The 24,682-nt window shown below is 42.4% G+C and overlaps 1 protein-coding gene across 1 annotated transcript in view; it reads left to right on the top strand.

Moving 5' to 3' along the window:
- Window positions 1–24,682, top strand: part of DNAH11 (dynein axonemal heavy chain 11) — a 363,722-nt gene that overhangs the window by 261,104 nt on the left and 77,936 nt on the right. Inside the window, exons 57-60 of the mRNA XM_089673152.1 lie at window positions 3,229–3,462; window positions 6,573–6,719; window positions 9,348–9,461; window positions 15,730–15,873. Of these exons, the coding sequence (XP_089529278.1) occupies window positions 3,229–3,462; window positions 6,573–6,719; window positions 9,348–9,461; window positions 15,730–15,873 (639 nt within the window). The remainder of the gene's footprint in view (window positions 1–3,228; window positions 3,463–6,572; window positions 6,720–9,347; window positions 9,462–15,729; window positions 15,874–24,682) is intronic.

Below are 24,682 nucleotides of genomic sequence, written 5' to 3'. Positions count from 1 at the left end.
GAGAAAAGACAAATAAAATGCATGCTGGTTTAATGTCAATAATAACCTAGTTTTTCTCATACAAAATATTAACCCAGGAAACCAATCTGTTAAAATGCTTCCTTCCTTTATTAATTGTAAAATATGTAGTCATTTACCTGCATCATTAAACAGTCAGATAGCATTCTGTAATACATCTGGAGCTGGAACAATTATTGACAGCGCTTCGGTAAATTATGTGTAACTTTGCCCAGACTAGGTGTTCCTCATCTAATTCTTATTAATTGATTTCCAGACTTCCTGTGATTAATTGAAGAGCGTTAATCGTTTAAAGAAAGTCATAAATAATTGTTATATTGATGAGGTTTTGAGTCCACAGAATGCAACTAATTTAGAAGTCTGTGAGCACAACAGATACTTCATGAAATTTAAGCTGTAGGTTTTCTTGGTGAAATACTTATACAACATCACATTTTCCAGTTATAAAAATAATGAAGATAAATATCCTGGGTTTTTAAATTATTATATCTTGGGACTGCTTAATAGAACAAAGACTGCAGTATGCACTATGGTGCCCATACGCACAAGCAGTAAATCCACAAACAATCCAATGACAACAAATTTAAAGGGTGTATTGAGCCAGTTTAAGACACACATCTGGTATTATAAAGAGCAAAATACAGAGATGACACAGCAATGACTGGCTGTGGAAGAGCTTATTTATCAATGAACATCAATACAGACAAAACCAGACCTCTGTACCATCCAACCTCATTACAGCTGCTGTATACTCTTTACAGGTTTGGGGCTCAGATGGTTAAAATCATGCTCACCAATCACACAGGGCCCCTTCACATGGGCATGCTCCGCTACGTTTGTCAGGGAATCCTTGAATAGATCCCCTGCTGAATTGGAGTAGATTGGGACGGATGTCATTTTTATGACATCTGTGCCATCCAGCTTTATGTCCGAATTTTGACTGGGGTGGACCTGTGTTGGATCTATGGGCTGATGGATGTAAACAGATTTGTGTCCATTTACATCATGCTACCTCTGATCTTTCAAGTTTATTTTCTTGGAAAACACAGTTCTTTTCCGTTTTAATTTTTCTTTTCCCAGACCTGGACTGACTCAGAAGTATGTGAATGTAAATGGACACAAGCCTGTCCATAGGCCAGCATGGAACTTCCAATGAGATGCCCCTGAAAATCTGATGGACCTTATCAGAGGTCCATTTGAAAGGGGCTTAAAGCCTTCAAAAATGAAAAGCAATGCCTTCTTTGCCTACTCTCTTTTTCTGTACCATATTTTTATTCTAAAATTACATTTCTTGTCATTTAGACTTCCAGTTTATAATGAGTTATCACAACAGAGGAGGGTGTTCTGGCCCAGATATTCTGATAAATGGTCTATCTGTGGATAGACATAATCAACTTTGCTAGTTTTATCTCTTTTTTTAATTAGGATGGAAAATTTGTTCATCTAGTGCAGTGGTTCTCAACCTTTCTAGCGCCGCGACCCCTTAATACAGTTCCTCATGTTGTGGTGACCCCCAACCATAAAATTATTTTCGTTGCTACTTCATAACTGTAATTTTGCAGTAGGAGGAATAGTGCCACGTCATTGGTGTCATTGGGAGGAATAGTGCCCCGTCATTGGTGTCAGTGGGAGGAATAGTGCCCCGTCATTGGTGTCAGTGGGAGGAATAGTGCCCCTTTCATTGGTGTCAGTGGGAGGAATAGTGCCCCTTTCATTGGTGTCAGTGGGAGGAATAGTGCCCCTTTCATTGGTGTCAGTGGGAGGAATAGTGCCCTGTCATTGGTGTCAGTGGGAGGAATAGTGCCCCGTCATTGGTGTCAGTGGGAGGAATAGTGCCCCATCATTGGTATCAGTGGGAGGAATAGTGCCTCATCATTGGTATCAGTGGGAGGAATAGTGCCCCATCATTGGTGTCAGTGGGGGGGAATAGTGCCCCATCATTGGTATCAGTGGGAGGAATAGTGTCCCATCATTGGTATCAGTGGGAGGAATAGTGCCCGATCATTGGTGTCAGTGGGAGGAATAGTGCCCCATCATTGGTATCAGTGGGGGGGAATAGTGTCCCATCATTGGTGTCAGTGGGGGGAGGAATAGTGCCCCATCCTTGGTGTCAGTGGGGGGAGGAATAGTGCCCCATCCTTGGTGTCAGTGGGGGGAGGAATAGTGCCCCATCCTTGGTGTCAGTGGGGGGAGGAATAGTGCCCCATCCTTGGTGTCAGTGGGGGGAGGAATTGTGCCCCATCGTTGGTGTCAGTGGGGGGAGGAATCGTGCCCCATCCTTGGTGTCAGTGGGGGAGGAATAGTGCCCCATCGTTGGTGTCATTTGGGGGAGGAATAGTGCCCCATCGTTGGTGTCATTTGCGGGAGGAATAGTGCCCCATCGTTGGTGTCATTTGCGGGAGGAATAGTGCCCCATCGTTGGTGTCATTTGCGGGAGGAATAGTGCCCCATCGTTGGTGTCAGTGGGAGGAATAGTGTCCCATCGTTGGTGTCAGTGGGAGAAATAGTGCCCCATCATTGGTATTAGTGACACCAATGATGGGGCACTATTCCCACTGACACCAATGATACTTACCTTGCAGACCCCTGCTCCAGCCTGGGCTCGCTCGCTCCCTCCCTCTCCCATGGTACCGACACTTACCTGTCAGATGTCTTCCTTCTCCGGCCGCTCTCCTCCTCTTCACTCGCGCGATCTTCGCGGTGCCGCTCGGCTCCTCCTCTCCAAGCTCCACCTCCTTGCCGGTGATTGGCCGCCTGTGTGCCTCTCCTGAGCTACAGTGCCGGCGGCCAATCACAGGCGAGGATTGATCTCGAGGTGTGTCCAGATGACAGGGGCGGCATGTCATCCCGCCCACACCTGGAGACGGCGGTGGCGGCGGCGGCGGCGAGGAGCGGTGTCTCGGTTCCTAAGACCATCGGAAATATGTGTTTTCCGATGGTCTTAGGCGACCCCTGTGGAAGCGTCGTTCGACCCCCAAAGGGGTCGCGACCCCCAGGTTGAGAACCGCTGATCTAGTGACTTCCACTCTATGTTGCCATTGTTTAGCATCCATTCTATTAACAATCAGATTATGCAACCTGATCTGTAAGTGTGTGGCCATCTTTAATTTCACTGAAATTGCACTGCGCCACACTTATTCTTTCACCATTGTGAACTTTAAAATATTTAGCATCATGTATCTTATTTAGTTTTATGCATTTTTCTTTCAGCCAAATGTCAAGGTGTCAATCAGCCAGTTCATGGCATATGTACACACCAGCGTCAATGAAATGAGTACAAAATACTACCAGAATGAGAAACGATATAATTATACAACGCCGAAAAGTTTCTTGGAACAGATAACCTTATACAAAAATCTTCTAGATAGAAAAAAGAAAGAACTATCTCAAAAAATGGAGCATTTGGAGAATGGTTTACAGAAACTAAAGACTACAGCATCTCAGGTAAACTTTCATGCATTTTAAATTATTCTTTAACTAGACACACAACAAAGTAAAATACAGTACCTTACATCTGCAATCGTCATCATATTAATTCCCTGTACACTTGGCTAATTAAGTCCCTTCAGGGCAAAACTGACTGTAGTGGACGGCAGACAAAAGACTCTTGCAGACAAGTAGAGGTAACCCAAAATATAACCCTAATAAATGGCAGGATGTCCATGTCCATTTTCTTGTTGTCAGGCACTTTTCTTTGTATTGCCTTATAAATGACTTTAGACCTTGTTAAATACCCCCAACGTTCCTCCTTGACTACCCACAGGGTGTTTGATATTGGGAGCGGAAGATTGTACACACAGCAAGTATAAGCAATGAAACTAAAAAGATGACACCGAATTGAAATTTCATATATCCTTTATTTTCTTGTGGCTCTGCATGATGTCACCTGACATAGCTGGAGTGGGAAGTGGGGCATTACAAATGTCCTCTTTTTGCAAGGTATCATATTGACAGAATTTCGACTTATGGCACAGTGCTAAAGCAACTGATCCTTTATACTATACTTTTTTTGAGAAATACATAATTTCTGATGCTTGTGCTAATCTACAGGTCTGGCTTTATTACCAGGTCATATTGGCAGTCACAATGAACCCTGTGCACTAAACAATTTTGGACTTCCTTCTGTGTTTATGTCCTATTTGTATGTCATCTAGCCAGAATGACTCAGGTTAATATAATGTACTGCCTGATACTGGTGCCCACTGCTCTTCACTTACACTCCTTGCCAACTCCTTCACCACTTTATCATTCCATATGCCTTTTACAATGGGTATGGAAAAGAATCACCCCTTAAAATAATAATTTTGTTGCTTTGTAGCCTGAAATGAAGACACAATGTTTTTGTTTTATCCAGCTGTGTTCACTCTTTGCAAACCATAAGTGAAAGATATAACACCTACATTTCAGAAAAAAAAATTTAAGAATTCAAAAACAGAATCAGTGAGTTGGAAAAAGGATCACCCCTTTGTGTCAGTATTTTCTTGAACCACCTTTTGCTTTATTTACAGTTTTTAGTCTTCGGATATCTCTCTACTAACTTTCCACATCTAGACTTTGCAATATTTGCCCACTCTTCTTTGCAGAACTGCACAAGTTCAGTTAAATTTGTGGACCATTTGTGGACTGCAACTATTCCACAGATCTCCTTCAACCACTGTGTGGTTTGGGTCATTGTCATGTTGAAGGTAAACCTTCTTCCCATTGACAACTTTCTGGCAGAGGGCAGCAGATTTTCCTCAAGAATTTGACAGTATTTTACCACATCCATTTTGTCTTTTATCCTGACAAGTGCTCCAGTCCCTGCTGCAGAGAACACCCCCCCCCCCCCCCCATAACAGGATATTACCACCTCCATGCTTTAGTGCCGGTTCAATATGCGTGGATTGGATGCTGTTTGAACTCCATCCAATCCACATGACATGACAAAACATTGCTTCCTATGGTGCCTGTTCACATATGTCCGCTGCACTGGTGGTGCGGATTCAGTGCAGATTTAGTGCGGTTTGAAAACGTCATGTACAATTTCTGAGCAGTGCCTTCAGGTTCAGGTGTGGATTACAGGGTATCGACTTCTATGGGAAACTTTTCTAAGCCGCATACGTGTGAACAGGATAAGAACCTGAGCTAATCCTGTCCTGAACCTGATGTAAACCTGATGTGAACCGCTGAACAACTACTGTGTCAATTAGCTGTGAAACCTGAGCTTCAGTCTGCTCTGCACACCTGTGAATCAGCTCTTACTGTAGGAATGGTGTCATTTGGATGGTGAGTTGGATTCGATTCCCCCCAGACATATTGTTTAGTGTTGAAGCCAAATAATTCAATTTTAGTCTCATCTGACCATAACAGCTTTTTCTATGTGGCTTCAGAATCTACAAAGTTCATTTTGGCAAAACCCAGTGGTGATTGCATGTGGCCTTTGTTGAGAAGTGGCTTTTTTCTTGCAGCCCTCCCATACAAGTCACATATGTGGAGAATTTGTGATATTGTTGTTACAAGCACACAATGACCACTCTTTGTCATAAATTCCTGTAACTGCTCTGATTCTCTGACCAGTTTCCTCCTGGCTCTTTCATCCAGTTTGGAGTGACACCCTGATCCAGGGAGGGTCTGTGTTGTACCAAATGCCTTCCATTTCTTAATAATGATAAAGCCTCTGAAATGTTTTTGTTTCCATCTCCTAACTTGTGCTTGTCCACAATTTTATCCCAGAGATCTTTTGACAGTGCCTTGCCACCCATATTTGATTGTTTGTCTCAGTTGCAGTACCAAGGACTGAAATGCTCAGGAAAGCTCTTTTCAGCTGAGCTAATACAAATTGCCACAGATGATCACAGTTGAAAGTCAGATGGCTTTGATTGCCATTAAAGAGGTGATTAGCTACACCTAATTGAGTTTACAAGTCATTTTTGGAGGGGGGTGATCCTTTTTCCAAATCAATAATTCTGTTTTTTAATTAAAAAAAAAAAATTCTGACGTGTTGGTCATATCTCTCACTTGGATGCTATACGTTGCACTCAGTTTATACAGCTGGATAAAACAAAAACTGCATCTGTCTTCATTTCAGGTTGCAAAGTGACAAAATGTGATTATTATAAAGGCGGGTGATTCTTTTCTATACCCACTGTACATGTCCTCTCTAATGTTACTAGTTAGAGGTGCAAGAATCTTCATCATGACCAGTTGCTCCCCATCAATGCACTTTCCTTTTCTGGACCTTTGAATAAGCATAAAGGAATAATTACCGCCTCTGATTTATTAATTTTCCATAGTAATTAAAGTGCTCTTAACTTGCTCTTTATTATGACTGTGATGACAGATATTCTTCCTAAGCAGTTGACTGTTGTAAGAACAGACCAGTCAAAAAAATAGTCTGGGCCTTGATGAAACTAAACAAACAATTTATACAATGTTCGCATAGGGCTTTTGTTATTATGGTATGCATCTTTTGAACAGTTGCTCAACAAAGAAAATCCACTATTAAGCACATAATTGCACTGGTTTACCAAAAAATTCTAAAAAAAAAAAAAAAATTTCCCTTTTTTTTTCTCCAGGTAGAAGACCTTAAAGCCAAACTCGCCTCCCAAGAGGCAGAACTGAAACAGAGAAATCAAGATGCTGAAGCGCTAATTACTAAAATAGGACTTCAGACAGAGAAAGTGAGTCTGGAAAAGACCATTGCTGACGCCGAGGAGCAAAAGGTAAGTGTATCACAGTCATTTTCCACTGCTGAGGAACGTTTACCACAAAATGTATCTTTTGTTGGCAAACCATTTTAAACAAGCCTCTCTGTTCAGGAAACCAGATGTGTCCAGACTTGTGATCACTAGATCAGGAACAGTATTTTTCCAACATGATTACCTCTTGACCTTCTCCTGCATTTCCTCACCTTAGCTCTTACTGTGATTTGAAAGGACAGTAAATAGCTCATTTCAGTGTGTCTCAGCTATTATGGCTTAGATGTACAGTCATAACTGCATTCACTTTATTTTCCTAAGCAAATGTGTGTGTAAATGGACCTGTGTCTGTTTACAACCGCCCAGCTCTGATCCAATCCAGTCTGCTAAAAACAAACGGAAGGGGATCGATCCTCCTTCAGCTAGGCAGATTGGAGGTAGGTGAGTGTAAACGGACAGCGAACTCCGTTTACACCCAGCCACCCATAGAGCAGAGTGGGTTCTGTCCGTGTCCGCTCTGCATAAACTGAGCGGAGAGGGACCTGTCATCCACCCGCTCTGCTCTAATCAGCAGGGGGTCTGTGAGCAGATCCCCTGCTGATTGGAATGGAGTCCGCCTTGTGTGAAAGGGGCCTTTGTGAACCTCATTCTCTTGAAACATTTTTCTCTGGTTCCAACCCCTTCCCCCCATAGCCTCCTGGTAGATCCCCACTACATACCCCAGGAGTTAGGAGTAGGATACATAGTGGCCAGAGGGTAGAGCTGGTGCATGTCGTCATGGGTTGGCAGCCTGAACTTTGAGTAAGCAGCCGACTCACAATCACTGAGAAGTACCAAGATGTCAACCCTGAGCAGTGGGACAACATTGGTTCCGCTAGGCAGGTGAATATTTGAAACAATGCATGCCAGTTAAAGAAAGGCTTAAAAAAGTAATAGAGGGAGTGAAGCTCCTCTTTAAAGTGAACCTGTGCCCAGGCTATGCTCTATAAAGTATTTACTTATTTTGAACAAGCAGTAAAAGCAATGCTCTTGGTTATGGCATGGTAGTACAACATTAGCAGAGTTAACACCTTTAAAACACCTCTGGAAGGCATCCACAACAGATCACTTTTCAGAGGGGCAGCAAACTGCTTGTTAAGAAAATGTAAATAATTTAGGGTCCATTCAGACTGTTGCAATGCATAAATGCATGTGCATTGTGTTAAGGAAGACCATTCATTTGAGTGCCTGCTGACTAACTCAGCAGACTGCATAAGACTGCACATGTACCATTTCTGCAGAGCACTGCACTATAGCACCCGCCCATTAACAAGGTGTCTTTGGATGCCATTCAGAACAAATAAGACGGCACTATACAAACACATGTGATGTGCGTTGGGGAAATGCACAATTTACCAGCAATAATGTGAATGGACCCTTAAAGTGTTAATAAACCCAGGACCCTGCATTCACTATATCTGGTCTTCCACAATACACAGAACATGGAAAGGCCGTTATATTAGTAAATATAAACTGTTAAATATCTTTTCTCATCGGTAGCATATAGCAATCTTGTGACTTCTATCAGTGTCCAGTCAAGCATGTAGGAAGAGTTTTCATTCTCCTCTGACTGTCCTATGAGGCTGCATGATCCCTGATCCTCTGTTTGAACAGTGTTGATTGGCCCTGTGTTGATCCCATTCACCCTTCCCAAAGAAAAAAAAAAACCTGTCTAGCAACACACACCAAACTGAGCATGTGCAGAGTGCCTCCTAGGGCTCTGTGCTATCAGCAGATGGATTGGGGACTGTAGAAGAAGGAGAGGATCAGAAAAGACAGGATCAAACAGCCTTTTTACACAATGCAGAGGATTAACCCCTTAGATTCCACAGTGAGTATAACAAGCATGCTTTACTGCAAATACAGACTAATTTTACTATTGTGGGTTTCGTAACACTTTAATGTCTTTAATAACATTTTAATTTGAGCCACAAATCAGGAAGCTCAGTAAGTATTGGAAACCTCTCCAATATGGACACATTCAACAATAAACCTCTGTCAGGTTTTTACCTGTCAATAAAAGCCTGTCCACACACTTAAGATCCCAGCATTCAACAATACGTTATTCTCAGATGTTCTAACTCTTTCCCTCCTCTATCCAAAAACAAAAAAGAGGCATTTTTCCAGTCAAAGCTTTTTATAGTTACTTTTAGCTTTGGATGAAGTGGGAAAAGCTTAGAACCTCGAACAGATTATTACTGCTTTCTGTGTCCTTCACCTTCTGTCCTGCTGACCACCAGCACTGGGACACTTAGAAGAATATATTTAGCTAGAATGCAGGCAACAGTAAAAAAAAAAATGGCTAGGGTTTTTTTTTAACATGTTCCCAGACTATTAAAGTTGTGGCTTACATTTCTTTTTAAATATTTGTACAATAAACATTTTGTACAAATTTAAATTTATATTAAACACCAGGTTATAAACTTAAATCAAAACTACTGATTTCAGCTTTGGTGAGTGATAGCACTACTCTACATTTAACCACATGGAGATGTAACTTGTAGTCAGCAGGCAACTTAGAAGACCATACGGTGTTCTGAGTTGTAGGCACTATTTACCTTGTTGGCAATAGCAATCATTGATGCAGAGAGAGAATAACTGTTTGACTTCTAGGTTGCATCGATACAATTAGAGGTGTCTGTAAAACAGAAGGACTGTGAGGATGATCTAATGAAAGCTGAACCAGCATTAGTTGCTGCCACAGAAGCTCTTGATACTCTTAACAAGGTAAGTAATGATAGTTGCCTCTAGTTAATATGTTAATTCATTGTGATTTAGAGTCAGACATAATGCTGATGCACCCCATAGCTTTGTGTTTGTCTTGAGGGCTATAGCAGCAAGATGGCAGGACTGGAGTCTCCCTATAGAGAGCTGTGTGGGGTTGGATATACTAAGATTTCTGCAAAATGCCTACAGTGTGAATTGTTGGCACAAATGTGACACAGATAACCAGTTCAAGTAAACTTAAAGCTTATGTGAGGCTGTTGGTTTTCTGGGGCTCCCACAGCAAGTTTTGTATTTGGGTCCTATTTAGTTATTTCAATTAGACCCAGGGAAGTCTCTATTTTTCTGCCCTGCATTCTCTGTAATATAAAGTGTATGGACAATCCTTTATTTGGAGTAAGGCCCCTATTAATACCAATGACACTTACAGAATCTCATGGCCATTATCTCAGATGCCAATACTGTAGTTAACCTGTAGGCATCTACCCAAAATGCAATTGACAGTTTTCTATAGGCTGACCTTTTTATTTTGGATATTTAAATCTTTCTGCAAAATAAAGTATTTTATCAGAGGTTTTTATCGCAGTTAGACAACTACTGTAAATGCACTGTTAAAAGGCATATGTATTATTTACCTGCTATGTCTTTGTAAAGTGATACCTACCAGGGGCGGACTGACCATTTGGAAACTCAGGCACTGCCCGAGGGCCCGGGGTCAGTAGGGGGCCCCATGAGATGCCCCTGGTACCTTTTTCATAGTCTTTTTTGAGTTTGGGCAAGGACACAGGGGCCCCATGATCCCCCATTTCCCGGGGGCCCCATGAGTTGTCAGTCCGCCCCTGATACCTACTGTATATTCCTGTGATCCATCTACCCTTGATGTGTCATATTCTGCACTTACCCTTTCTAACAAAGCCAACCTTCTGAGCTTTGCTCCCTCATTTATCATCAAGTGGACTAGGCACTTCTAATGCAAACCTGAATTCAGTTTTCAGCTTTCAGCTGGCCGGTGGAAACTTTATATGGGACCAATTTCCAGTTATTAAGCTAGTTAAACAACATTATTTCATATTTTCATGACACAAGCAGATTATATGGTATTTTAAAGATTTGTCTGGAGTTGTCTTTAAGGGCACAAAAACTGAGGCATTAAATGAGATATATGTAATACATAAAATATTTACCACTCAGTACAATAGATAATTGTCAGCATTATGGCTGAGATAACATGCGCTTAAGCAGTAAACAGCACGCTTTGCCTCACAGTAGGAGCTGTGATTTAACAACGCCTGACAAGATAATGTGTGGGGTTTAAAGATGTCTAACTGATGTTTTACAAGAATTCAATTGTATTTTCCCATGACCAGAGCTCCCTTTTCTTCTGCTCATCGGGGAGGCATCTTTCATAGAGCATTTCCTGTCCCACATACTTGGCAAAAAATAAGTGATATATTTTGGTGCCAAAATGCAAATGACTTTCCTTTTTTTAGATTTATATGTCTGTGTATGAAATGCAGGTGCAGATGAGAAAATATGTAATTCATATGATAAATCTAAGCACATCAAATTAGACCAACATTACTGTTTGAGGCTAAACATGCCTAGACCTGTAATCCACATGTTCTTGTACAGAGCAGGTGACAATTTTTTGTCTATGAGTAACATCTGATACTCTACATTTACCAGGATGGTCTTTCTTGAACAGTTTTTGCTTCTAATGTATAGTTTGTATTTGTGGGTCTACTCTTTACACGCTCTTCTGAACATTTAACTTGGTGATAGGACCAGTGTTTGATGGATTGAGCCTACAAATCTGGCTTCATTCTTCTCTAAACTGTTTCCCCAAATATTGGTTCAGACTTCTAAATGGCTTCTTCTAAAACAGGGGTCTTCAAAATTTTCTAAATAAAGGGCCAGGTTACTGTCCTTCAGACTGTAAGGGGCTGGACTGTGGACAGTGGGAGTAGAAAATGCCTTGGCATTATTTGGTGTAAACCGTGCCTCAGGTTTGGTTGACAAATAGAGTAAGAAAATCACAAAATGTTTGTGGTCAATAGGAGGAAAAATAGTGCTCCATCATTGGCATTGGTGGAAAAATAGTGACAATTTTTGGTATCAGTGGGAGGATTAGTGCCCCATCATTGTGTCAGTGAGAGCAATAGTGCCTTATCTTTGGTGTCAGTTTGAGGAATAATGTCTCATCCTTGGTATCAGTGGGTGGAACAGTACCGTATCATTGGTGTCAGTGGGAGGAAAAGTGCATCATTGTTGGTATCATTGGGAGGAATAGCTCCTCATCATTGATATCAGTGGGAGGAATACTGCCCCAGGAGCTGGAAAAAAGCATGCAAAGGGCCACAGTTTGGAGACCACTGTTTAAAAAGTGTAGAGTAGAACAACAGCACTAATCAGGGCTGTTACACTCTTTGAATTTAGTACCAGGATATATAAAGGAGAAGGCACTATATTAAAGGAACCTTTAAACTAGGTGTTAGTGGGGGTAGGGATCGGAGGAAGGTATACCAGGCAGTGAGAAAGGGTCAGAAGGTGGTAGTGTAACTAGAGTACCCAGGACTAATGCACGTAGTCTGTCAAAATACTATTGGAGCCTTAGGAAAAACAAGGAGAAAATATATGCACTGGTACTAAATTAAAAGACATTCACAAATGCTAGAAGTTTGGGTAACAAAATGGAAAAATTGGGACTGCTCATACATGAGGTGGATTTCAACTGAGAATATCAGAACCCTGGTTTACAGCTCACAAGGCTAACTTGAGACTGTCCATAGATACTCCATGATTTGGAGAAAAGGGGTAAGTAGAAGAGGGGAGAGGGGTGTACTTGTATGTCAAGAGCGATTTTCTAGTGATAATGAAGGAACACATTGCTAACAGAGCAAAGGAGGAGGTGAAATCCTTGTAGCTGGAGCTTCAAAGCAAAAAAGCAAACAGCAAATTAATAGTAGGTGTATGCTATAGGTTCTCTAACCTTATAGATGAAGAGGAGACCAATCTCCTCTCACAATTAGAAATGGTGGTGAGACAGGGCAACGTTAATATAATGCGGTACTTCAATTATCCTGATATTGACTGTTCAGATGGAACTACTCGCTCATCAGCTAAGGCTTGATATTTCTGGAATGTCATCCAGGGCAATTTCATATGTCAGTTAGTGGATGCCCCAGCTAGAAATAATGCTCTACTTGACCTATTAAATACAAACAACTCAGAGCTAACTGTAGAAGTGGAAGTAAGGGATAACATGAGAGGCAGCGATCACAGAGTAATTATATTCATTGTAATTCATAGGAAAAGGAGACACAATGATAGGACAAGAACACTACATTTCAAAAGAGCCAGCTTTACTAAGCTGCTCTCTATACTACACAACATTAACTGGCATCAAATTCTATAAAAAAAGAACACGAAGGAAAAATGGGAGGGTTTTAAGGACATATTAATTAATGGCAGTAACCAGTGCATGGGTGGCTACGTTCTAGCATAAAAAGGCATATTAATGAGAAAAAACTGTCTTTTAAAAAATAAAAGGCCCAAGGGTCACTGTCAGCATTCCAACACTACAAGAAATGCACTAAGAAATGTCAGAGCATGATCAGGGCAGCTAAAATTGACCATGACAAACACATAGTGGAGGAGAATAAAAAAAAAAATCCTCCCAAATGTTTTAAATATATTAATAGTAAAAAGGTGAGGTCAGAGCTTGTTGGCTCCATAACGGATAATCAGTGGAAGTTGGCTACAAGTGACAAGGAAACAGCAACTGTATTAAATACATTCTTTTCCTCCGTTTTTACAAGGAAAAGGAGGGGTACAATAAACAAATCAGAATTGTTAGTAACACAACATGGAATGTACCCTTGTGGCTAACAGATGCCAGTGTTCAAAAGTACTTGCAAAAACTTAATGTGAGCAAATCACCATGACCGGATTGCTTATACCCTAGAGTCCTCAAAGAACTTAGCCATGTTTATAGCCAAACCATTATTTCTAAACTTTAAGGAGAGCTTACTGACTGGAATGGCCCTAGCTGATTGGCAAACAGCTAATGTGGTACCAGTTTTCAAAAAAGGGCCGAGATATATACCCTGAGAGCTGATTCACACATGTGTGGTGTGGATTGAAGCTCAGGTTTCACAGCTAATTGATACAGTAGTTGTTCACAGGTTCACATCAGGTTTACATCAGGTTCAGGACAGAATTAGCTCAGGATCTTATCTTGTTTACACATATGCAATTTAGACACCGTTCCAATAGAAGTCAATAGCCTGTAATCCACACCTAAACCAGACTGCACTGCTCAGAAATTGGACATGACTCTTTTTTAAAACCGCACTGAATCCACACTGCCAGTGTACCGGACATATGTGAAGAGGCATCATAGGAAGCAATGGTTTTTCACATGTCATGCAGATTGGATGCAGTTTAAACCGCATTCAATCCACATATATGTGAACTGGAACTGAAACTACAGAGCAGTCAGCCTAACATCAAAAGTATGTAAGCTATTGGAGGTAATGATAAGGGACTATTTAGGGGACTATTTACAAAAAAGTTGCTGATGAAAATGGTACCATTAGTAGTAACCAGCATGGATCTATGAAAGATTGTTCTTGCCAGACCAACCTGTTAACATTCAATAAGGAGGTGAACTGTAATCTGGATGAGGCAGGCCTGTGGATGTAGTGTATCTGGATTTTTTCAAAGCATTTTTAAACAGTACCCTATAGATGCTTTACAAATTGAGGTCTTTTGGCATTGAAAATAGTGTATGTACCTGGATAGAAAACTGGTTACAGAAACGCCTCCAGAGGGCAGTGATAACGAGTGGTCTGGAGTTGTAAGTGGAGAACCCCAAGGCTCTATCCTGGGACCAATTCTGCTCAATATATATATAAATGACTTTGAGGTTGGTATAAATAGTTCAAACTCTGTGTTTGCTGATGATACAAAGCTGAGGATGGTAATAAGTTCACAACATAGCAACCTACAAGATGAGCGTGATAAAATAAAGGTGTGGGCAATTACATGGCAAATGAGGTTTAATATTGAAAAATCTCAAGTAATGCACTTGGGGGCTAAAAATGTGAATGCAAATTATTTGCTAGAGGGAGAGTTTTTGGCAGAAACTAGAAAAAGGATCTGGGGGTTCTAGTAGATGGCAGAATCACCCATTGCATGCAATGCAAAGCTGCAACAAGCAAGGCTAGCAGATTAGCACACATTAAAAAGGGCATCTACTCAAGAGATAAGACTATAATTCTACTATAAGTCAAAACATCATAGTGTGTCTAACTCAAGCAGAATGTAATGAATGGAGACTAAAGCATGAAGAAGAAGAAAGGTGTGATTAACTACAACAGAGCATCCTCTAGCGATGGGGTGCAGAAAGGACAAAATTATTTAAAGGCTAACAACATGCATTTAAGTTATTGTTTAAGGTTCTGTTTCATCTGCTTTGCATTTATTTGGGGTATATGACATAAATATTGAGCTGGAGTGTATTTTCAATGACTTGTTGTATTGTGATAAGGAGCAGTAAAGAAAAAGCTCTCTCTAATACTGAGAAGCATGAAGCTTAACCTGCATATTTAAAGTGTATCTAAACCCCCCAAAAAATTGTATTATACTGCAGTTTGAGTCTTTAGACCCAATAGCCTGATTAGTTTCCTTTTCTATGCTTTTTTCCTTTTTTTCACATGATAATCCTGCGAACAATACACTTCGGCCTGGTTCAAAATGGTATTGCAGCAGTGTGAACCTAGCCTTTATGTCCTTTCATGTCTATGCCTTTTCTCCATTGCATCAATATTGACAGCCAGACTTGTCACACAAGCTGGACTTCAAACATGTCTGCCATATATGTATTATTGTGAGGACTAGCTATTCAGCAAAGATAAGGTATGTGCTTTCTATACAGAAAGTGACAAGGACACTACTTTTCTGACAAGATCAACAGGTATTTTCTGTACTTGCATTAAATTTCACTTTTTCAAACTAAGAGCATTTTCAGCAACTACCATATCTAAGGACTGGCAAGCTGCAATATGTTACTTTTTGATTTGGGGTTTATCAAATATGGCTGTCTATATGAATACATTGAAACCGTTATGCATTCCCTTAAATGTTTGTACTAGTGTAATAAATTCTGCATTACCTACCACCTTATGCAAATTTGTAAAAAATAAATAGCAAGTATGAAATCTGTGCACACAATCCATAATGTTGCTGCCCTTATCTTCTCACCATTTAGATAAACCTTACTGAGCTGAAAACATTCCCAAATCCACCAGATGCTGTTATTAATGTTACTGCAGCTGTGATGGTGCTGCTTGCACCCCGCGGAAGAGTGCCTAAAGACAGAAGCTGGAAAGCTTGCAAGGTCTTCATGGGGAAGGTACAAATGTGTGCATTATGATTTATCAATCTGTTATATTGAAAATATTTTTAAAAGAAAACCTTGCAATCCATACTTGCTCTAACATTGCTATAGCAAAAAATTAAAATGTTGTGCTTGTTTGCTGTGTTTTTGTTTCTTGCTTATTTTACTTCTACTAAGGTTGTCCATAAAAGGGGCAGAGTCTCTCCAACATCTGCCTGTTGTGAGTCTGACCAGGACCTGGCACAGTACTCACACTACTCACCTGACTGATTGAATGAGCACACAATTGGGTAATTTTGTTATTTCTAGAAGAGGTTTTATACAAGGAAGAGGGAAGGTTCATAAAAGGGTCACTAAACTCCGATTATATGTTGGCTAAATAAAAGTTAAAGGGCATTCAAGTATAAATATGTAAATGTTTCAGGTGGATATAAGGACCCAAGACCTCTAAAACCATTATTGTTGTGGGATACAATATTTTCAAACATGACGTACGTCTTGTCCACCAATCCTGTATAGGAAAACTTCCAGTTGCTATTTTGTTGCAACTTTTTGCTTGAAGCTGAACTCACAGCTAAGAAAAAATCATTATATGCGTATCGGTCAGTTGCATTCCAGCTTGTAATGCTATGTGATTTTAGATGCAGCAAGTTGGTAGTGCAGAAAATAAAAAACAAATTTGGACACCATAGGGTCTGTAGGAAGTACAGTATATGTTTGTTTCATGTTTTCTGTAGCTGAGGAGGGTTGGTGTTGTGCACAGACAGTCTAGTGCTGGCAACTCCGAGGCTGTGGACTTGAGGTTGAATTTGTAGCCACACTAGGCTGGGCTATATAAGAACCACTTGTACCAAAGACAGATGGGACCCCTTCTGCTGCAGCCTTTTTCAGGATCTGCTGTGCCTGAATATCTGGCTCATGTAAATCATTAATCAGGTCTTACTTTGAGGCATACATTTCAATCTCCCTTGCTTGGCAAACATCCATGAGATCAGAAATTCTCTATCTTAGACTCTGGTAAACCAGGCATGATTTCAAAGTAAAAGAATAGAAAAACAAAGGATATGTTAAACCACTCTAGACTCGCTAGCACCCCCAACAACACGAAGCATTAGACCCCGACCGCTACAACCCTGGCAGACTGACCACAGCAAAAATCTAAAACGTTGCAGTCATACGCTGGAGTGATTATGGCGAAAAACCAAATCCCAACAAGCGTTCACCCGATATAAATCTGCCTTCCTAACATACACTTCCTCCCTTCATGCTGCCAAGCAAGCCTACTTTGTTACCTTCATTAATACCTTCTCCTCCAGTCCTCGCCGGCTTTTCTCTACTTTTAACTGTCTACTCTCTCCGCCCCCACCTCCACCCAGTACCTCACTCACCGCCCACGAGATTGCTAGCCACTTTAAAAACAAGATTGATGCAATTCGTAGGGACATCGTCACTGCTCACACTTTCACTCCACCTAGCATTTCTCACACTAAAACCCCCTCAACACTCCACTCCTTCAACTTCGCTACTACTGAAGAGGTCACTAGGGTCTTCTCAGAAGCCCGCCTCACCACCTGTCCCCTTGACCCTGTCCCCTCACAACTCCTACGATCACCCTCTTCTTCCATCCTACGCTCCCTCACTCACATCTTTAATCTTTCCCTCTCTACTGGCACCTTCCCCTCCCCTCTAAAGCATGCGCACATCACTCCCATACTTAAAAAACCCACCATGGATCCCACCGACCTGAACAACCTAAGACCCATCTCCCTGCTGCCATTTACATCCAAACTCCTAGAGTGCTTAGTCTATAATCGCCTGAGTTCCCACCTCACCAACAACAACCTCCTTGATCCCCTACAGTCTGGCTTCCGCCCCTACACTCCACCGAAACTGCCCTACTCAAACTCACCAGCGACCTGCTTACCGCCAAAACTAATGGCCACTATTCAGTGCTCCTAGTCCTCGACCTCTCTGCAGCTTTCGACGTGGTTGACCACCCCCTCCTCCTCAAAAAACTACATTCTCTTGACCTCAGAGACTCTGCTCTCTCCTGGCTCTCTTCCTATCTATCACAGCGCTCCTTCAGTGTTATCTATAATGCTGCCACCTCCTCTTCACTCCCCCTCTCTGTTATGGTCCCTCAAGGTTCTGTCCTCGGGCCCTTCTCTTCTCCATCTACACCTCCTCCCTTGGCCAATTGATACATTCCCATGGCTTCAACTACCAGCTCTATGCCGACGACACGCAAATCTATCTCTCTACCCCTCACCCCATCCCTTCAGTCTCCGCCCTTATCACAAGCCTGCTGAGAGAAATATCGGATTGGATGTCACTCCACTTCCTCAAACTAAATCTTTCCAAAACTGAGCTCCTAGTTTTCCCCCAGCCCCCCCCCCCCGACTTCTCCATCAAGACCAACAACACTACCATCAGTCCCACCCCTCAAGCCAGAGTACTAGGTGTCATCCTAGACCCCAGTCTGTCCTTCCAGACCCATGTCCAATCGCTGACAAACTCATGTAGACTTCACCTCTGCAACATCTCCAAAATACGACCGTTCCCAACCTCGGAAACCACTAAGCTACTCATTCACTCCCTTATTATATCACACCTCGACTACTGTAACTCCCTCCTCATCGGCTTACCTCACCGCAGGCTATCCCTGCTTCAGTCTATCTTGAATGCTGCGGCCAGACTCATCCACCTTACTAACCGCTCCGTATCTGCCACCCCCCTCTGCCAATCCCTCCACTGGCTTCTGATTGCCCAATGGATACAATTCAAAATGCTAACACTGACGTATAAAGCTGTTCATAATACTGCCCCAAACTACATCACCAATCTTGTCTCTAAATACCACCCAAAATGTACTCTCCGCTCCTCACAAGACCTCCTTCTCTCTTGCTCCCTGGTCTCCTCCTCCCATGCTCATCTACAGAACTTCTCCAGGGCTTCCTCCATCCTCTGGAACTCCCTACCCCAATCCATCAGACTATCTCCTACTCTGCTCACCTTTTAGGCGCACTCTGAAAACCTATCCTTTCAGGGAAGCCTACGCCGCCCTCAGCTAATTACTGAACTCCTCCACTCTTCCTACCACTCCATCCCCCACAGCTATTTCCTCCTGTACCACTATCCCCTCCCTCCTAGATTGTAAGCTCCAAGGAGCAGGGCCCTCAAACCCCTCATGTATTGAATTGTGATGTTACTGTACTGTCTCGTGTACTGTCTCCCCCCATAATGTAAAGCGAGATTGATACGTCTCATTATATAGGGTATAACAGAATTCACCGATGATTTCCAAAGATCCAAGGTAGGTGCAGTATCAGACTTCAACTTCAGGATAATAGATTTGTGAATATAGAAAAATAGTAGACCCAATAAGATCCTTACAGCTATAGTGGGTGGGGCCAACAACTCATATATGTCTGCTTGCAGTGTGATATGGATAGTGGTGAGGTGAGCAACAAACTGAAGAACCAGCGTCCAGAAGACTTGAATATGGAGGAAGGACAAGATCATATGAGAGTAATTACCAAGTTCTGTCAGGCAGTGCCAGCAATATGAAGGACAAGTTGGATATATTCTGTGCAGTCGACTGCGTCAAATAGAACCTGTGCAATATTTTAAACTGAATCAGTCTATCTCTAGTAGAGACAAATTGGGAGAATGGGTTCTCCCAAATGTCTTCCCAGTCCTCATCATCCAGCTCTGGCAGCTGCGCCAGCCAGGAAGATCGCAGTTTCTCCAAGCCTTGATGCACAGTAGGCTGCAAGGCTTTGTATATATTTGAAAGGGGTTTTGTAGGCGACTCATCCCATAGGAGTGATTCCATGTCAAAGGACCGTAAGGTCAGTGGAGTAATCCTGAATTGTGTGAAAAAGGCATGATGGAGCCCGAACAAATCTTCTGGCAGTTGTGGCTGCAATCTTTCTTGATCTACCTGACCTTGGCTTGGTGTCAAGAGTTCCCCAAATTTTTCACTTCTTATTAAGTGATTGAACTGTACTGACTGGCATATTCAAGGTTTTGGATATCTCTTTATATCCTTTTTCATCTTTATAAAGTTCTGTTACGCAGGTCTTTTGATAGTTCTTTTCTGCTCCCCATGGGTCAGTATCTAGCCTGCTCCAGGGTATGTAATTTTTTGATCAGGGCATTTGAGTGATTTTTGTTATAATTATGATTTAAAAAGGATCCAAGCTATGTGATAATACCCTTAAATAAAAGACAGTTTTTTTGGCATGATCAATCATCTTTTCAATATCAATGCCAAAATTTCTGCCAAGGTATGCAAACTTTTGAGCATAACTGTATGTACCCCCAGATATAGAGTATCTGTCCAATGCAGTGGGAGGGTTGGAACTGGCACGCTGGATGTCCCAGAATCCACCTGAAGGATCATGGATTTATCACAGTTCACTCTCATCTCAGATAAGCCAGCAAAAGTAGAAAGGAACTGTGACGCCTGGAGCAAAGGACCCGGGTCCCTGAGCAAAAAAAAATATCATCGGTGTACAAAGCTAGTTTTTCTTTAATAGATCCAATCCAGATACCCCACACCTCTCTCTCTCGAGATGGATAGTTATTGTTATAGGTTCTACTATAAGGACACTTAAATCGGGTGATGGGGCAGCCCCGTTCAATGGGAAAGGGAGGGGAAAGTTCCTCACCAAGCTTTTTCTCGGTTACCAGGGCCAGGTACAAAATGCTAATCCATTTGCGGAAAATGGGGCTAAAACCAAATGCCTCGAGGACCACTGTCATATAGACCCAATCAACTAAATTTAAAGCTTTTTTAATATCTAATGCCACAAAGACCCTAGTTCCCTGGTCTCCAGAGGGCTATTGTAGCTGGGTGAATACCCTGTAGAGATTGATATCAGTAGATTTGCCAGCCATAAAGCCCATTTGATCTATATTTATCAAAGAAGGGAGGACCTTCATCAATCTGGTAGCGAGAATTTTCATGGGGATTTTTAAATCATAGTTAAAAAGAGAAATGGGTTGTTATGCAGACCAATAGGTACTATCCGTCCTGGGTTTCGGGATCGATACAATGTGCAGGGCCATTTTTAAGGAGGGGCAAAAGGGGCAGCTGCCCTGGGCCTAGTCATTGCTGCGGAGCCCAAAGCAGCTGCCCCATACTTGCCAACTGTCCCAGTTTACATTCCCTTGTCCCTTGAAATCTTCATCCCAAGCTGTGTCCCAATATCTCAGCATGAAGTGCTGTCACTTATGCTGACCAGCTCTGACCTAATGCCATGAGTCACATGCAGACCTTCTCAGCATTCACATGTACAGTAAATAATGAACATTCATATGTAAATAGAGGGAGTCAGCAGCATTGATATGTAAATAGTGGGGGGCATTCATATGTAAATATCTGCAGTATTCATTTGTATATCCTGTCCCCCTGAGGTTCTAGCCACCATCACATCTGCTGAATGCTGCCCACTGGGGTGGTAAACAGGGGCAATGCTTGATAGTCCTGCCTGCAATTGTGGTCACTGAGCCCTACCATCAGCCTGTTCTACATCAATTCCGCTCACTGAGGTACTAGACGTTCTTGCACATCGTTACTGCTCACTGATTGGTTGCTATAGGTTACTGCACATCATTATTGCTCACTGATTGGTTGCTAGATATTACAGCAGATCACTACTGTTCATTGATTGGTTGCTAGAGGTTACTGCACATCATTACCGCTCACGGTGGGTAGAGGATACTGCACATTATTACTGCTCACTGATTGGTTGCTATTGGTTATTGTGCATCATTACCGCTTATTGATTGCTATAGGTTACAGCACCTCTTGCAGCTAATCAGTGAGCCATAATGTGTACTGTAACCTCTACCAACCAGTCAATGAGCCGTAATGATATGCTGTAATCTCCAGCAGCCAATCGCAATCACTACCTGATGTGTTTCAGAGCAGGTGAAGAGTGAAATTGCATGGGGGGGGGCAAATAAAATGTTTGCCCAGGGTCCAATCAATATTAAAGACGGCACTCACAGTGTGAGCACAAGACATGAAGGTAGGTAGTGAGGATGCTAGGTCGATCCTGGATCCTGAGCAGTGTGTGGCAGAAAGATGTGAATATTCTTTATCGTGTGGGTGTTTTTATCTCCAAATATCAGTTAGATCAAGAGTTGTGGCCAAGTGGGACAAATCAGGATCCAGGAGCCTGTTAGGGTTGGAGGAATCCAAGTATTGAAATCCCCATCTATGAACATTTCACTCTCTCCCCAAGATTCTCTCCATCTCTGGCAAGTTCTCCCATTCGCGTAGTCCCATCACGCCATTCCTTATTTAGGTATCAAGTTGACAGCGTCTCTGTCTGATTTATACTCAGCTAACTACCTCCCAATGCTTGCACACCTCACTAGTTTAATGCACAACTGGTCCTCTCTCCCGTTAGCTTTACTAGGTAGGATGACGGTGATTAAAATGTGTATCCTACCCAAGATTCTTTATCTCTTCCGAGTTCTTCCCATACCTGTCCCGGCACACTTTCTCCGCACACTTCAACACCGAGCTCACGCTTACATTTGGGGCTCAATTCGACCCCAAGTCCCCTGCTCCACTATCCATCTACCAAAGTTGAAAGGAGGTTTAGGACAGCCGAAGTTCGTAAAATATTACAAAGCGGCTCACCTAGCCCAATTGCCAAAGTATCATGCATCATATGAAATCCCTCAATGGGTAATTTTGGAGTCAATTAATATTGATCCCCTCTCATTAGCTAACCTACTTTGGCTTCACCCTTCCGATCGTCAGGGGATAGGGAACCCAATAACCTCCCATTTTATGGCACTCTGGGACAAACTCAAATACAAATATTCCCTCCAATCACCACACAATCCTCTCCTATCTTATCTTTGCAACCCGGATTTCCCCCCAGCTTGGTCCACACCTCGCTCCTTCCATCACTGGTCTTCTGCTAATCTCTTAAGAGCACATCATTTTTTTACTAATTCCGGGTTTCGCTCCTTCCCATCCCTCCGTGAATCACACTCTCTCCCTGCGTCAGAAATTTTCCACTACCTACAATTGAAGCATTTCTATTCTCCTCCCTCCACTACCGCATGCTCCGTTAGATCAATGACCCCCTTTGAAAGTGCATGTAACAAAGATCCACATAGGCGTGGCCTTATCTCTATTCTTTATACTCAACTCTCAACCCCCATGCCTTCCTTTCGTCCCGCACATGTCACCAGGTGGGAGAGGGACTTAGCCCCGCAGCTGAGCTCTGAAGACTGGGATCATATTTGGCAGGCAACTAAATCCTCTTCGCAAACTGTTGTGGCAGTTGAGAATACAATACAAAATACCTTGGCCTTCAAAAAAAATCTTTCTATGTCGTTAAAATTATCTTGACGACTTTGCAACCCCCTAATTGCTGCACATGATAACCTGCCAACATCAAGGGAGCACAGCAAAAAAAGAACTAAGCACAGAAAAATCAAATAACATGTAAAGCATATAACATGTCATAAGGATCATGGATGATTCATTGTAGCATAGCTGTAGTCATGTAAGCATGTATTATAAAAAAAGAGCTGAGGCAAGGGAAATTTCTTCACAACAGATGTGACACAAGTTTATATGAAGTCTACATGCAGAATATGGAGCACATGTACTGAAGCATATGCTAGAGCTGCAGAGCTCAAAGTAGTATCCATTTAAACATATAGTCACTTATGACTTATCACTCGACATTACTGCAACTCCCTCCTCACTGGCCTGCCTCGCCACAGGCTATCCCCTCTTCAGTCGATCCTGAATACGGCAGCCAGACTCATCCACCTTACCAACCGCTCCGTTTCCGCCACCCCCCTCTGCCAATCCCTCCACTGGCTTCCAATTGCCCAACGGATCAAATTCAAAACCCTAACACTGACATACAAAGGTGTCCATCATACTGCTCCAAACTACATCACCAACCTAATATCCAAATACCACCCAAAATGCACTCTCCGCTCCTCACAAGACCACCTTCTCTCTAGTTCCCTAGCCTCCTCCTCCTATGCCTGCCTCCAGGACTTCTCCAGGGCATCCCCCATCCTCTGGAACTCCCTACCCCAATCCATCAGACTATCACCTACTCTCCTCTCCTTTAGGCGCACTCTGAAAACCCACCTCTTCAGGGAAGCCTACCCCACCCCCTGCTAATTGCCAACCTCTTCCACTCTTCCTACCACTCCATCCCCCGCAGCTTTTCCTTCTGTACCACTATCCCCTCCCTCCTAGACTGAAAGCTCCAAGGAGCAGGGCCCTCGAACCCCTCGTGTATCACATTGTATTGTTATTGTACTGTCGCATGTATTGTCTCCTATTGTAATGTACAGCGCTGAGCAAACTGTTGGCGCTTTATAAATACTGTATAATAATAATAATGACAGCGTGCACTGTAGGACGATTAGCATAAAAAAACACCTCCAGCCATTATAGCTTAACCACCCTAGCGGTATTCCCGAGTGTAGCTCGGGGTAAAGTTTCAGTACCAAAAGGGGTAACCCCGAGCTACACTCGGGCTTACCATGTGGCGTTGCTCAGGGTTTCCCTGCAGCGCTTACCTTGTCCCCTGCCGTGTCCCCGGCCATCTCCTCCGTGTTCCGGTCCCTGCGAGCATATGGGGGGGGTGCGTTTGGGGGCCGGAACCAGCGGCAAATTTAAAAATTTTTAGAAACTGTCATTTTCTAATAAATGAATTTGACATAGTAAAACATTACTGTATCAAACCATTTCACATATATTTTGTCCCTAGTGCTTTGTCCTGTGCCCTGCCTGCATTTTGACTGTTCTTTCTGCCTGGAAACT

The sequence above is a fragment of the Staurois parvus genome, unplaced genomic scaffold (genome assembly GCF_062004578.1).
Source record: "Staurois parvus isolate SC_StPar_1 unplaced genomic scaffold, SC_StPar_1.0 ptg000136l, whole genome shotgun sequence".
NCBI classification, from domain to species: Eukaryota; Metazoa; Chordata; class Amphibia; order Anura; family Ranidae; genus Staurois; species Staurois parvus.
Note: the sequence above shows the minus strand (reverse complement) of the source record. Positions and strands in the feature narration are given on the sequence as shown.